This window comes from Gigantopelta aegis, chromosome 5 (genome assembly GCF_016097555.1).
Source record: "Gigantopelta aegis isolate Gae_Host chromosome 5, Gae_host_genome, whole genome shotgun sequence".
NCBI classification, from domain to species: domain Eukaryota; kingdom Metazoa; phylum Mollusca; class Gastropoda; order Neomphalida; family Peltospiridae; genus Gigantopelta; species Gigantopelta aegis.
Window position 1 is genome coordinate 36,071,463 of NC_054703.1, and position 16,262 is coordinate 36,087,724.

The 16,262-nt window shown below is 39.1% G+C and overlaps 3 protein-coding genes across 3 annotated transcripts in view; 1 reads left to right on the top strand and 2 right to left on the bottom strand.

Annotated features, from left to right (window-relative positions):
- Positions 1–16,262, top strand: part of LOC121373697 (cell death activator CIDE-B-like) — a 118,299-nt gene that overhangs the window by 45,448 nt on the left and 56,589 nt on the right. The gene's annotated exons all lie outside the window — the stretch shown is intronic.
- LOC121373696 lies at positions 2,129–4,861 on the bottom strand. The gene has a single exon (XM_041500424.1). The coding sequence runs from the start codon at positions 4,829–4,831 to the stop codon at positions 2,732–2,734; it is 2,100 nt and encodes a 699-aa protein (XP_041356358.1). The 5' UTR covers positions 4,832–4,861; the 3' UTR covers positions 2,129–2,731.
- On the bottom strand, positions 7,287–8,258 carry LOC121373130 (piggyBac transposable element-derived protein 5-like). Its single transcript, XM_041499581.1, has one exon. It carries the CDS (start codon positions 8,256–8,258, stop codon positions 7,287–7,289), a length of 972 nt encoding a protein of 323 aa, XP_041355515.1.

A 16,262-nucleotide genomic window follows, 5' to 3' on the forward strand; every position in this document is an offset into this window, starting at 1 on the left:
AATTATCTCCCTTTGTCTCGATTCTTCGTATTTAATTTTGATGATTACCAATGCATCTGATTGTATTTGAAAAATAAAAAACGTAATTTAAACAGCTATACCTATAAAAACGGGATACGAAGTGCAATTACGATAAAATATATAAAACAAATTGAATACGAAGATAAATAATGATGACACAATGTAGTGTCATCGAGTGTAAGTGTAAGAACATAACGGCGTTCGACTCGTTTTGTTTTTGTGGGAGTTTTTAGAGGATCGCTTTGTCAGGTTTGTTTGCACCGCAGTATTGTTAAATAAATGTTAATAAAGATAAATTTTAATCAAATTTCTTTTTAAAAGTCTATGGTAAAGTAAATTTTCTGGCAAAGTTCCATAGGAAGAAATATATCATGATGTTACGTGTTTTCGATAGGATAAGTGAAAGATATTACCAAAGAGCGAAAGATATTGTCAAAAATGAGGAAATATGTATATAATAAATAGACCATTTCATGGTGTTTTTCCGAATACGATTTTTATGTCAACTCGTGATGTGTGAAAACCATATTTTCACTCATTGCTTCGCAATTCGTGAAAATATGGTTTTCACACATCACTCGTTGACACAAAAATCGTATTCGAAAAAACCCATGAAATAGCCGCTATATACTATTATCCTAGATGTAACCTGTGTCTAGCAAAAAACCAACAAAAAAACCCACAAAAAAAAGATCATTGTCTAGTTATCCTGTCTCAAGCATGTTTATGTTACATGACAAATGCTAGGGGAGTTAGGGGGCATGCTCGCCATAAATGGGGTTGTTTTTTTGTTTTTTTTTCTCAAGTTTTTAGAGGGTGTCATGTACACTTATAGAAGGAGATATTTTAAGATAAATTTTAATAATAATGTTTATTATTATTAAATATTTGCATAATGTCAAAACAATAATTTGAAAAAGAAGTATAAAAGTATTAGACTAAGCACAAACAGATAATACATATTACTGATTGTAATATGTATTATCTGTTATATGTATTATCTGTTATCTATCTATTTATCTAAAAGTAAAACCCAGGTCTTCTAGAATTTAAAACAAATCCATTAACCATGGGATTGGTAATTAAAAAAATTAATTATCCATGATTGAATATTAATTAGCCCTACTTCTGTATGTATATCAGGGGTTCTATTTCTAGAATTAAAGAAATGTATCCCAGTGGTAAAGCGTGTGGTCGGTTTAGGATCAATCCCTGTCAGTGGCTATTTCTCGTTCCAGCCAGTGCACCATGACTGGTATATCGAAGGTCGTGGTATGTGCTGTCCTGCTTGTGGGAAGTGTCAACAGCGGGTTTCTTCCATCAGTATCTGTGTGGTCCTTAACCATATGTCTGACACCATATAACCGTAAATAAAATGTGTCGAGTGCGTCATTAAATAAATATTTCCTTCATTATACTCGCCTACAAGTCAAGTTTTTAGCATCAAAATGTTATAGAACAAAACGTTCCCATTTTCCAAAGATAGTATTACTTAAATAAAAATGCATGCATGTACTTACTATAATGAAAAGTTGTTTTATTCTTGAAATCTGTTGAATTGTTTTTGTGGAGCGGCACAATATTGAGCCAAAGAATGAGGACAAAGTCATTAAAAATAAAAAGTGCTTAAAATGATTAAAAAACTAGTTGAGATATTAGATAAGACTTGTTTTCAATTAATACTGAAGAAAAAGTTGCTTCACTTGACTGTAGAGAGGATGTCAAATCAGGCAAATGCTGTTGGCGATGTAAGTTACAAGACGACATTTTAATCCAATAATACAATGAATAAATTGATTTAATGAGATGTATATTGATGTAATTGGTGTGTTGTGGTATTACAATTCAGACATAAAAAAAAAAATTCACATATGATGTGGTAGTATGGCGATAAAGTTGTGGACACCGTAACTTACAGCATATGCAGAGTTCAACTTTTATTTGAGAAAGCAATATTAACAAATGGCTTCTTCTTTTCCCACGTCAGTGTTTGTTTCTGAATCAGAAAGAGATGCAAAGAAAAACTAGAAGTAGGGGAGATGGGGGTGCATTGGGACATTTTTTATATTTTTGCCCAAATCTATCATTTAAATAAATGAACAAACAAATAAGAAATAGATAGAATTAAAAAGCTTTATCTGCCAAGATTTACATGTTCAAAAGTTAAATATCTTTTTAACTTGCATGATAAAACTTGTTTTAAAAAGTAATAAAATTTGTCTCAATGCACCCCAGGCATGGGGTACACTGGGACACTTCTGGGGTGCATTGGGACAAATGCAGAAACAACAAAAAATAATTAATAAAAGCACACTATCAGCCTTCAAATAGCTTCAAAAGATAAAACTCATTTATGGGAGTAAACCTAATTTTAAAAATGACTTTGAAAACACCTCAGATTGATAATTACTGTTCGGCATGTAACTACATGCACACTAGAAAACCTCCAGTAGGCCTATTTACCTACTTTGAATAGAAATGATGTAAACAAAAATCAAACCAAAAAGCTTCCAGCTGTTATATATATAAGTACATATCAATCTTTAAAGGAGCTAATTTAAATATTAGCCAAATCAAAGGTCAACTTAAATAGTAACGAAAAAATGTATATGACCTCTAACATCAAGTAGCAATGAACACTGCTGAGATGACTAGACATATTATTGCAATGTCATTTAACTTTGAATGTGATGAAATAGTTACTGCCAAACTAGAAATACTGGTCTAAGTTGACATCAAAAAAGAACTGCTTCACTGTGCGTTTTGTACCCCCTGCTGTGGTTGGCTTTGGTAGTTTGAGAACAACATTTTCAAACCCAACCTCATCAATATCATCCTTTTCTGGAAATATAAACATGGCTCCCATCTTTTTGGTCATTTGACGAGTAAGGAATTTCACCGTAACAATGTCATCATCATTAATCTCGTCCAGGATCACACCTACAAAGTTGCAACATTTCTTTTTTGTTGTGTATTTGACCAAAATGTAATCGCCAGTCTTCAGATCATCTTTACATGGTGCTTGTGTTTCCTCTTCATCCAAATCAGATTCAAAGGATTCCTCAAAATCATCATCATCATCAGTAGCACTGAGTGGGATTGAATCGTCATCCTCCTCACTATCTGAAGGAACATTTGTTTTCTTTACTTTCTTTCTCTTTGGTTCATTGTTAGACCTTTTACTCTTCTTCGCTTCTCTCAGTCTGATCTCTTCTACAATGTTTTGCTTTACAGGGGTGTCTGTTAAAATTAATGTCTTTCCTTTTTTCCTACCGCCAGTGGTTCCTTTCCTTGCAGCAGCCTTTGGGTAGGGGCGCACAACTTCTGGTGAAAAATGTCCTGTTGGGTTAAACCGAGTAGAAGGTTCGCCACTTGTTCCAGGTTGTGATACATCAGATGTTTCTCTTGAACCACCTTCAGAGAGTGCTATGCATTCGGTTTGTTCTAAAGCGGGCTGTAGCACATCAATGACTCCTGGGGTTTTACCATTTCGGTGATCTTCAGGCTCATTTCGACCAATCTCTTGAAGCATAGGCTCTGCAGGAATAGGCTCAGCAGGATTAGACTCCACAGGCAATGTGTCTGTGACAAATGATGACAGAAACTCATCATCATGGAAAATATTTCTGTTGAAAGGGCAAATTCCTGCAACCCGAAATCCTGCAATGATGTTCTCAGGAACAAATGCCTTGGGGAATGCTTGACCTAGATTCTCTGAAATGTCATAAATGGTCATTGGCTTTCCAGGGTTATTCATTTGCCAGGAGTTACAAGCCGCATTATAGTATCTTTTAAGGGGGCCATATACAGTCCTATCTAGTGGCTGTAGTTTATGACTGCAATGCGGCGGGAAGGTTAACAAGGTAATTCCATTTGCTTTGGCCATATCCAAGATATTGATTGAAATGTGGCTATCATGGTTGTCCATTAATAGCAGTACAGGATTTTCCAAAGAACACCTTCTGTGCTTGATGAAATGGTCAAGCCATATTTCGAAATTTTCAGTTGTCATCCATCCGCTGTTATGTGCTACACCAACAGTTCCAGGGGGAGCATTTTTGATCATAAAGTCTTTGTAATGTACCCGAGGAAATATTAGGAATGGTGGTATTGAGTTACCCTGAGCATTCACAGCCACATTCATGGTGACAAGTGTCCCCCTCTCCGCTGATGTAACCTGCCCAACCTGTTTGGCTCCCTTGCATGCAACTACAGTTGGGGGTTTATGGACCGTTGTGAGTCCAGTCTCATCACAGTTATATATTGATTGAGGTTCAAATTGATAACGGAGCATAACATTTTCAAGGTTGTCAAAAAAATCTCCAACATTTTTTTTGTTAAAGCTTGTAGCCCGACTCATACTGGTGGCTTCAGGTTTCCGGATGGAGAGTAGAGGATGACGTGCCATAAAACCATAGAACCAGTCTTCTCCCGCTCGTGCATTTGTCTCCCATTGACTCGGTATATGTTTTTTGTTTTTCTTCGCATATTGGAATGCTAGCTGACGCGTTTCTGTTGTTGTCAGTCCATGATGGTGTTTGGATGCTGTTAACAAATAGTTTTCCAATTCATTTTCATCTGGGTCACTGAATATTTGATTGTTATTATAATTTGGTGTCAGTGACATATCATGCAAACCTTTCTTTTTAGAAATTGTTACATATCGTTGTAGAGTTGATTTGGAAATGCTCAGTGCCGTAGCTACTTCACGAATTGATTTACCTTCCCCCACCATGATTACAGCTCTTTTCATTAAATCTGCGGACGTTTGCCCATGGTTATCTGTTTTGCGTTTTCGATTCCGCACCATTCTGGAATTTTATTTCTGAAAGTAGTTAAACAAATAACCAATAAATAAAGCTTCATTACATGGTGTTTAAGACATTTTCCTGGAGTTTCAAAGTCCCAAAGAAATTCCAGCTACCTACTCTAAATTCCTTAAATTCAGATAAACATTAAAGTTAATTTGGCTTTAAAGATGCAATGATATTCCCGACCATTTGCCAATAATTAAATAACTATAAAGTAGCATATTTTGATGGATAATGAAATAACATTAAATGGTAATTAATTTAGTTTGTGTTCGGGGTACATTGGGACATGTCCCAATGCACCCCAGTTGGTAGTGTCCCAAAGCACCCCATTAGTCATTAATGTAATCAACATTAAAAAATAAAAAAACAAGCAGTAGAAATAAGTAAGTTAATTAATACAAATATGCATTAATGAAAGATGGTTTATATGTACTAAGTCAGTAATCTGCTTCCTAAAGAGGTAAACAATAAATAGATACAATTCTTACCTTTGAAATTTTAGTTTCACAGCTCCAAAACACCGAAATGCCCTCATAGAGGAAGGAACTCTGCTCTCCTCCTAAAATTCAAAATGGATGGCCTTGGGCAATACCCAGCCTCAATCTGGTGCAAATACAGGGATTTCCCTTATTTGGATTGACTGCCAGAGGGGGTGTCCCAATGCACCCCATGTCCCAATGCACCCCCATCTCCCCTATATGTGCACAGCTCTGATCATGGGTACCAAAAGTGTTACATGAAGGTCAAAATACCTTCAAAAATAAAAAATTGTTCAATCAAGATATTTATTGTATTAATTGTAAGAGTTATGAATATACTACATACATTTTTATAAAGTAGACCTTGGAGATGTGTATTTTGACTTTGAGAGGATGTGAAATACACTGAACTGAGAAAGTTATGCATATAACATGGTGTCCTTTATATTAACAAGTTGGTAAAGGCACAAACAAATAATGACACAAAGAACATTTTAAATCAAAAGCTCTTTATTCATAGTTGCTATTTCAGAGAACTTGATCAGGAAGATAATATACTGGGAAAGATGATAAAAAAAGACACCGTTATATGCGGAACATGCAAAAAAAAATCTATTTGCTAGTTAAAAAATATGACAATATTTTTATATTATACTGGGAGCGTATACTGATGCAAAAATAAAAACAAAATGTAGAAGTTAAAAGCTTATTTTCAGTATTTTAGCCTGAGAAAGTGTGCAATCATTATTACTTACCCTCACTGATGGTGGTTTAGTAATAATAATTGAAGGTTCCACAGGAACAACCTTTGATGTCACATTTGTGACATAACTGAATTTTCAAGTTTCCAACTCTGTGGTAATACAACAGTGACACATATTTTACTCTTCAGAAAGCAAGCATGAGTCACCCTTAACTCTTTGAGGCCTGGTGGCCATTTTGGATCTGAGCCCTAGGTAGTGTTTACTGCTAATGCCCTATTGCATAATGAAGGATTTCATGAAAAAGCTATAGTTCTCAGAAAAATGCCTGTAACTTTATAATTAATAAACATATGCACACCAAATTTTGTGTGATATTTAATATTGTGTGTACCAATAAGAATATATGCTATTTTCAAATTATTATAATTGTAAAATGATTTTAATTGTCTCTAAATGATGAAAGTAAACAAAAAATTGAACAAATCTCACTTTCTTTGATTCAGTTCTACTGAAACAAAGCTGGAAATTTTGCCTTGTGGTAAGGCTTGAAACAACCCACACACAGGTTAACATTACACTGTTCACAGCCTGAGGTTGGTTCACGTCTAACACCCTGAAGGCTGCACTGCTTGCATGTCCGTTTTTTGCCAAGAACCACTGGCCAGTGTAAAAGTCCATCTGTGGCTTTCTGCTGTACACTCTCTCTCTTCCTCTTGTGCCAGTACGTTCCAACTAGCTGTTTTGTCAAGTTTTGACGAAATTCCAGTTGACATCTTTCCTTCTTCCTTCCTGTCTTGGAAGTCATTTGGTGATTTGCCGATTCTTTCATCATAATGAATGCATTTATGATCGAAATGTCAATCAAAAACCAAAACAAATATTTCCACCACTTGGCTGCCCTTCGCGAAACTGAATATGATGACCGCAACTGATCTGCCCTGTCGACTCCATTCATGTATGTAGTATAGGATTTCACTGCTTGGGGACAGGGAACATCCACTTGTGTGCCGTCTTTCTTTTTTCGTTTGACAGTGGTTCGTTCCAGTGGATTTGATAAAGTTGAGAGGATATTCACTGTCCGCTTGTCATGCCATGCCACAGCTATCATGCTTCCTTCCTTTTGTTCTATTATCATTTCACCTTGGTGTTTCAACTTCGCTTGGGTTACACTGGCCGGCAAATACTTTCTATTGGTTCGTACTGTACCACAAGCATACGTTTTGTTGTCAAGAAGTTCTTGAAACAGTGGCACAGAAGTGAAGTAATTATCACAATACACAGTGATTTTTCCCCCATATGTCTCTTGTCAAATCTTTTACAACCCGTTCACCAAGGCCAGTTTCAACAACATTGTTGGCTTTGCCTGTATACACCTGAAAGTCGTTCAGAAAACCATTGTGCGGATCTGCCCTTGCCCATATCTTTATGCCACGTTTTGTTGGTTTGAGGGGTAGGTACTGCTTGATTGACAAACGACCAGTATAGGCCACCATTGCTTCGTCTATTGACGTCTCACAGTGGGGCGAATACTGTGTTTTACACTGCACATGAATAGCTTCTAAAAAAGGACGAACATGAGCCAGTTTATCATGTCCTGGTTGTCCGCGGTTCGGATTTGTAGAAATATCACAAACGTGAAAATACTGACAAAGCTTGTCAAAGCGGTCACGTGTAATATGATCAGACATACCTGTTGGTTGAAAAAATGCATCCATCGAAAAATACATGTCTTGATTGGGTGCAATCACAATTCCCATAAGAATATTGAATCCAATGAATGCCCGAATGTCATCCGCATTTGTTGCACACCATTTTGGGTCGTCGCCATTTTGTTCGATTCTTGATTGTGCATACCTGTTAGTCTCTTGGGCGATTTTCACATACCACTCGTCGGGGAATATTTGTTCAAAAAAATCTATTTCCTTTGCATCATTTCCAAGAATGTTTACAGCACCGACAGGTTGCACAAACGCATCTACCTGTATATCGGTCAGGACTGGACTCCACGATGTAGTTCGATTTGGGATTTCCGGTTCGATTTCTTCATTGCCATTCAACCCATTGTGTCCATTTCGAAGCCGTGAAAGGGGTAAATCATCGCTATCGCTGCTCAGATCCACATCAGAACTATAATCTCTTCCATCTAAATCAAACGTTTCATTGGGTAGATCATCGTTGGTAAAACCATCGAAATCTGAAAGGCTTTCATTTTCCGAATTAAAAAAATCGCCATTTTCCATTTTGTTTTCAATGCAAAGAAATTTCGGAAGGAAAACGTGGTTCATCTAATGAAGCCAGTTGTAAGAACGCTTTCTATTGGTCACTAGATTGACCTTCAACCTATTGCTAAAGCTGGATAGTAATTATACTGTCCAATGAACTTTCGTTTTACATCTAAGTTGGGTCACGCCTCCAGTCGGCATTCGACAATTACTGCTAGTTGTAAACAACGCGTACAGGCGGGACTCGACTTTTAGCGTAAATGAAAATCACAACGTCAGTCGGGATTCGACCCCAAAGAGTTAATCGCCTACTTTAATTATAAGTTTTTGTTTCATTTTGTCTTTACAGGTTATTCCCTTTTAGTCATTCGTACATAATATTTGAGGTAATACAATCCTATGTAATGGTAAGGATATAATGTCAATTTGATATATGTATAAAAAACCCAACATATAAACACAGTGCCTAGCAACCAATGTTTGTTTGAGTAACCTATTTTAACTGGTTTATACATAGCTAGCATATTTCCTACTAAAGTTTCAGATATATCCCTGTGAGGTACGAATAACATTTTATATTGCTGAAGTGGTTTGCAGTTAGGAGTATATTCTTCAAATATAGGTCAGAGCAGATAATTGAAAAATATGATACCTTCACTTGTCATCATTATTACATTGAATGTACCTAAATTAAATATGCTCTTTATATTGGTTCAAAACTTATTACAAAAAGATCAACATTTCCATGAAATAAAGCCTGAGCCATCCAAGAGCTATATATGTAATAGGAAAACACACACCGGCAGGAAGAATATGCACATTACAATCGAAACTAAATAATATTCATTCACTAAAGAACAGCCAGAATTAACTTTCAGGAAATAGTGTCCTTTCGAATCAATTGTCAAAATAGAAATGTCCGCGTCTGTTGAACCGTGGTTCTGGCAATATATTCAGGATTTCATGAAACAGCACAATAGACTCGTCTTCAATTGCAGGGTAAACATAGAAATCCCCTTGTGCCTTCTGGAGAAAGCTGACATGTGCTTTTTCTTCTTGGCGCATCACATTCTTGACCTGAAGAAAAAATAAAATTGATACCAATTGAAACGTTTCAAAATAACAAACCAATATCTTACTTCCTGTTAAATACATTATTATTATGACAACTTCAACATTAAATGCCTCCCACACTCCTCAGTTTTCTTTCTCATATCACACAACTTAAGAGTTTAGTTTCTTTTTTGTTTAACAACTCCACTAGAGCACATTGATTTATTAATCATTGGCTTTTTGGACATCAAACATTTGTCAATTGTGACAAGTAGCCTGAGGAAACCCGCTACATTTTTTCTTATATAGCAAGGGATCTTTTATATGCACTTTCCCTTAGACAGGATAAAAGGAAGAAGACATGAACTCAGATTTACCTGCACTCAAGAGCTGTGGTATTTATTAATGAGCCTTAGTCTCAAACATTTGAAAATTACAATTTACAAAAAACAACAACTTATAAATGCAACAAAAACCCAACTTTGACAGCTAGCCTGAAAAAAGACCAATGAAAAATAGTTAAAATCATGTATGTAATATCACAAAAGTACTTTAAAATTCCAAAGATATTAAATTGATGATAATGATAATCCTAGAGATCAAAAATAGAATGTTTTTTCTAATATTTTGTTTAACCTTGAAAAAACCCACCCTCATGTCCAAGGAGTTTAAAATAAGGAAACTGAGAAAACTAGTACTATTCACTTAATTGTTCCTATACAGAACACAAAGATTTTGAAGATTATGTGAAATTAGGGAGTGATTAAGAATAAATACATACATGTACGTGTTTTCAGCCTGTGAAGAATGGTCCTGGACTACCGGATCAGCATGGTCCTCCACTGGTGGTGGAGCCTGGTCATCCACTGGTGGGGGAGCCTGGTTGTCCACTGGTGGTGGAGCCTGGTCGTCCACTGGTCGCAGGGAATGGTCGTCCACTGGTGGTGGAGCCTGGTCATCCATTGGTCGCAGGGAATGGTCATCCACTGGTGGTGGAGCCTGGTCGTCCACTGGTCGCAGGGAATGGTCGTCCACTGGTGGTGGAGCCTGGTCATCCATTGGTCGCGGGGAATGGTCGTCCACTGGTGGTGGAGCCTGGTCATCCATTGGTCGCGGGGAATGGTCGTCCACTGGTGGTGGAGCCTGGTCATCCATTGGTCGCGGGGATGGTCGTCCACTGGTGGTGGAGCCTGGTCCTCCATTGGTCGCGGGGAATGGTCGTCCACTGGTGGTGGAGCCTGGTCATCCATTGGTCGCGGGGAATGGTCGTCCACTGGTGGTGGAGCCTGGTCATCCATTGGTCGCGGGGAATGGTCGTCCACTGGTGGTGGAGCCTGGTCATCCATTGGTCGCGGGGAATGGTCGTCCACTGGTGGTGGAGCCTGGTCATCCATTGGTCGCGGGGAATGGTCGTCCATTGGTGGTGGAGCCTGGTCATCCATTGGTCGCGGGGATGGTCGTCCACTGGTGGTGGAGCCTGGTCATCCATTGGTCGCGGGGATGGTCGTCCACTGGTGGTGGAGAATTGTCCTCAACAGGTGGGAACGAGAGAGCTTGGTCATCCATCGGTGGAGGAACTTTGTCGTTCACTGTAGGACCACGTTTTCTAACATTCTGAGACACGTTGCAGACAATCCATGGGCCAGCGAGGTCTGTGTGCAGACAGGGGCCATCTCCTCTGCATCCTGAGCAGAAACATGATATTTCCCTCACCGACAAGACATAAGGCTGAATGCCTGTTACACAGTGGAGCTTTCTGGTGTTTTTGAGAGATTTCGTATCCGTTCTTTCAGGTCGCTCTCTGACAATTGCATTTTTTTCGACAAACACAAAATGCCTCTTTGAATGGTGGTGACCAGCTGTCTTTGGAAGGCAAAGCCTTTTATGGCAAATGTCAAACAGGTCACGGGGTGATGCTACTTCATCCTGTCTGGCAACTACCGCTGTCGCAACTGATTTTTTAATGACCCAATCTCGCGGTCGCAAGGTCCTTTTCCATGCCTGCTGCCAAAGAAGTGGCATTCCGATTTGATCCCAAGATCTTCAGTGGCAAAGGAGCAGTCAATAAATGCAATCCGATTTTTATACTGCGTCGGTGCTCCGTCAGAAAATTGAACACCCTCCTCCTTCAGCAACCGCACAGATGATGAAACAAAGTGGTGGACAGCATGGTGGTCATGGGTTAAGTCATCACTGATGAAAATTATGGAATCTGTGATGACCTCCAAACAGTTTTCAACTGCACAGTTGTAGGTGGCAAATACTGGGTGAATTGTGCACTGGGTGTTGTTCCAATGACAACCCTGTGGTGCATCCTCTGGCCTGCATGTATAATTTTCAGCGAAATCTTCACAGAAGACGATTGTGTTGGCTGGACACTTGCTGGTGACTGACTTATACTGTTTAAACTGCCACATCGCATTAAAAAGAAGCAACGAGAAGGGGATCAGATCTTCTGCTAATGCATCGACGAGGCCCTCAAACAAAGACTCATGTCGTACTTTCATTAGCCGTGTCTTGCCCTGGCCTATCGGGGCTTGTTCCCACTGAAACCAAACAGCTGGGGTGGACCTATTGATTGTCAGCACACGGTCCCAAGTGACGGGATTGACGGGATTGATTCTGTGATCCGCAGTTGGTACACTGCCTATCCAAACAGTTCTTCTTATAATAACATTCAGGCTCTTTGGGGCACAGTGTTAGTCATGATGCCTGGTACCTGTCCTGAATCCGAAGATCTGGCGGTATGGCTGCATTCAAGGACTTCAACTTCAAATCTACATTTGCGCAATACTCACACAAGCATTCTCGATATTTGTGAGATGTGAAAGGGAGCACTGTTCGAGGTCTGTGGCGCTTGAAGGCACTAAAACTCACCTTTGTGCCATATGTTTCAGTGTACTTTTGGTACGTTGTCTGGAGGGAGGACTCTAGAACTTTTCTGGACTGTACCACCCCTCCCTGAACAGTTGCACTGCGAGCATCAGGTAAATGTTTGCTGATGTTGCCATCGTTGAAGAAGTTCTTGATTTCATTAACAGTTTCCTCAGGGACTGCATCTTTCCTGGTCTTTCTGTGATCCTCCCACACAAGTTTATCACAATCTTTCAATACTTTATTTTGCATTTTTCTACTCACACCAAAGTACTGAGCAGCAGCCTTGTTTCTTAGCGTCACCGCCATTGATAGTGTCCATTTGAGGCGTAGATCTTTCATGCTCCTTCGAGCTGACAATTTCCGGAGTTGCTCTTGCAAACTTGTTACTGGGTCGTTCTCTGAAACTGGGTACTTGTGTGACATAGAGACCCAAAATTAAAACATTCCAAATAAAAGCAGAATTCATGTTTATATGAAGTTTTACATGTTGTGCATATATTAGAGTTAAAAAAATTTTATTTCAATTTTTTATTTTTATGTTATGTGGAGTCAAATTGAGCAAAACAGTAAAATCACTCGTGTAACATGGAAACCAAACACACATCCAAATCATTCCATTAACAGACACAAAAAGTTCACACATGATTTTATTGATTACAGTTAAGCAAAAAGGATTATGTCTTACAAGAAAAAAGTGGAACTGGAAGAAATCTTTAAGAAAAAAAAAGTTTGAGTAAATGCATGGCGATGATGTACAAATTTCCACATTTTCACATTAGCTCAAAACTGTACAAGCATACTTTTGATACTTTTTGTGGGACAGATTAAATACATGTAGTATTGCTAACATAGTAAACACACACAGAGACAACAATAAACATTTGACTTGCTACAAAATAAAATACAAAATTTCATCATCACCAACGTAACGTAGAAACCAAATTAGAAATAAACTGCACTAGGTTTGACAACTTCAAATATTGCATGTATGCATGAGAATAAACAGAAAAACAATGAATGCAGTAAACACATAGTAATAAAGAAAAACTGATTCATTGTAAATTAATAACAATGACAAGAGACACGTCACCGACATAATAAAAAATCACGACCGAACTGAATAAGTTCACATCGTTCACTTTCGAGTTGATGGGTTATTATTTTCTTATTAATCAAAAAAACTATATGTGTCCATTGTGTGTATGCACTGTTACTGCCTACAACTGCTGCTTTTGAAAAACAAAGTTTAATATGATGTACCAGTTCATTTAGAAGATGAAAAACTAAAATAAAAAATCAATCTACCACAACGGCATGAAGAGGCTGGCCCATGGTGGTGCACGCTGTACAAAATATTCATTTTGTGAACAGGAAAGCAATGCCACGTCCAGGTTCATGCTGGGGAGGAGCGGCAGTAGGCTCGTCTTGGGGAGGAGAGGCAGTAGGCTCATCCTGGGGAGGAGAGGCAGTAGGCTCATCCTGGGGAGGAGAGGCAGTAGGCTCATCCTGGGGAGCGGCAGTAGGCTCATCCTGGGGAGCGGCAGCCGGTGCATGCTGGGGTGCGGCAGCACAATGATGATCTGCAGCAGGTTTAAGCATCTGCCTCTTCCATGCTTCCACCACATTTGCATTTTGGCAGTCACCGACACCTGAGCTGCATGCAGCACAGAAACAGGACAACTGGCGTGTTAAAACAGTATGCTGTTCCACACACTTCACACTGTGAAGTGCACGGGTACCCTTTAGGGTTTGAACCGACCTTCCTCTGTTGCGCGTGATGTCATCAATCTGGATAAAGAAAAAAGATCTACGGAAGTGTGTGCAACCTTCATCTGACGGCTGCTTATTCAGTTTACTTCTGTAGCAGTAATCAAAGAGCTCTTTAGCATCATTGATAAATGCAGCTCCAGTCTTGACAGCGGTGGCAGCATGGTGCTTTACGATAGCACTCTCACCATCTCACCATCTGAAGGATTTTTCCGTGCCTCGACCCAAAGAAATTTCATTCAAAAGTGCACCCGAAATCTTCCAGGGCGCAGGATAAATGGACCCTTGGATGTGTATTGGCTGGCACAACCATCTGTCCACTGTACAATATTTTCAAGAATGGTGCCACGAGTGTTACGAAGGTGGTCGATGGCCACCTCCGTAAATTTGTGTACTGCATCAAAGTCATGGTGCCTGTCATCGGATATGAACACCAGTGACTCGGTCACAGTCTTTTCACATAATTCACAACTGTAGTATGTGACGATCGGGTGCACCGTCACTTGTGTATGGTGCCAATGGGCTGCCTGCACCTTATCTTGGTTGACAAGTGAAATTCTCCGCGAAGTCCAAAACCATTCCCACTGTGGCGCGTGGAAATGGTGCAGAGTTCCTCAAGTTTTCAAACTGGAGATGCTGCCACTCCGCCCTGAAGAGGTGACCAGCAAGGAAGGCCACCTCAGCTCGTAGCTCATCCAGGAACGCTGCCCAGGTGCCCGTTTTCATCACAAGCATCTTGCGACTGATCTGAAACACACAATGTTGATAAAATATATATATATATATATACTACTACACGGATAACTATCATTGTTATTATCATTCATTATTATATAAATTAAGTACATTGGATGTTAGTAATGTCCAGATTATGAGTACTTACCAAGCTAAATTTAGATAATTTGCTTATTTTAGATAATTTGCTTATAACAATTTATTACTATCAATTATCATTATTGCTGTTGTTATTATCATTACAAATTACATTGGAAGCCAGTGATTTGTAGATTATGAGTACTTATAAAACCAAAAAAACAATCACTTTTTAAAGAGCTATTTCCCAGAAGAAGAAGTGATTTGTTTAACGATGCACTCAACACATTTTATTTACGGTTATATTGGTGTCATACACTGTAGATATGGTTATGGATCACACAAAGATAATGAGGAAACCTGCTGTCACCACATGGGCTACTCCTACCGAAAAAGCAGCAAGTAACCAAAAGAATTTCCTTGTTATTTCAACAACAGACAAAAGAATGAAGCATAGGAAAATCAACCAAGGAAACAGTAATTAAAAAAAACAAAACAAAGAATGTCAAAATATTAAAATTCAAAGCAAGAAAACTTTAGATAATTATCATATATATATATCTATCTATCTATAACAGTGATAGAAACAAGTAGAATGTTTCATTTGTCCGGTGCAAGTTCATCAAGAAATCTACTTGTCTGGCAATATTTTCACTCAATAAATGTTTTGTACAAGAAACATATTTTTGATTGTTAAAAATTAAACTGCATTGAACATTTTTACTTGTCCACTGGACAACCATTAAGGTACATATTGTCAGGACAAATGGACAAGTGCTCATTTCGAATATTTGAAAGATTTGAATATTTTACCCTGTTGGTTTAATGGCTGCAGCAGCACCAACATCCATCACAAGTTGGATCGTCAGCAGAAAGGTTGCCAGTCTCTTCAGGGTGGTCGTCATCAGGTGGGTTGCCATTCTCTTGATGAGAGTTGTCAGCAGAAAGGTTGCCAGTCTCTTCAGGGTGGTTGTCATCAGGTGGGTTGCCATTCTCTTGATGAGAGTTGTCAGCAGAAAGGTTGCCAGTCTTCAGGGTGGCCGTCATCAGGTGGGTTGTCATTCTCTTGATGAGAGTTGTCAGCAGAAAGGTTGCCAGTCTCTTCAGGGTGGTTGTCATCAGGTGGGTTGCCATTCTCTTGATGAGAGTTGTCAGTAGGAAGGTTGCCAGTCTCTTCAGGGTGGTTGTCATCAGGTGGGTTGCCATTCTCTTGATGAGAGTTGTCAGCAGGAAGGTTGCCAGTCTCTTGAGGGTGGTCGTCAGCAGGAAGGTTGCCATTCTCTTGATGAGAGTTGTCAGCAGAAAGGTTGCCAGTCTCTTCAGGGTGGTCGTCATCAGGTGGGTTGCCATTCTCTTGATGAGAGTTGTCAGCAGAAAGGTTGCCAGTCTCTTCAGGGTGGTCGTCATCAGGTGGGTTGCCATTCTCTTGATGAGAGTTGTCAGCAGGAGTGTCATCCTTTTCAAAGAGCTCGACTGCTGGAGTGATATTGTCGTCTGCAGATGTGACAGGAA

Coding starts and splice junctions, on each gene's coding strand:
- LOC121373696 (XM_041500424.1), bottom strand. CDS start 4,831: ATGGTGCGGAATCGAAAACGCAAAACAGATAACCATGGGCAAACGTCC.
- LOC121373130 (XM_041499581.1), bottom strand. CDS start 8,258: ATGGAAAATGGCGATTTTTTTAATTCGGAAAATGAAAGCCTTTCAGAT.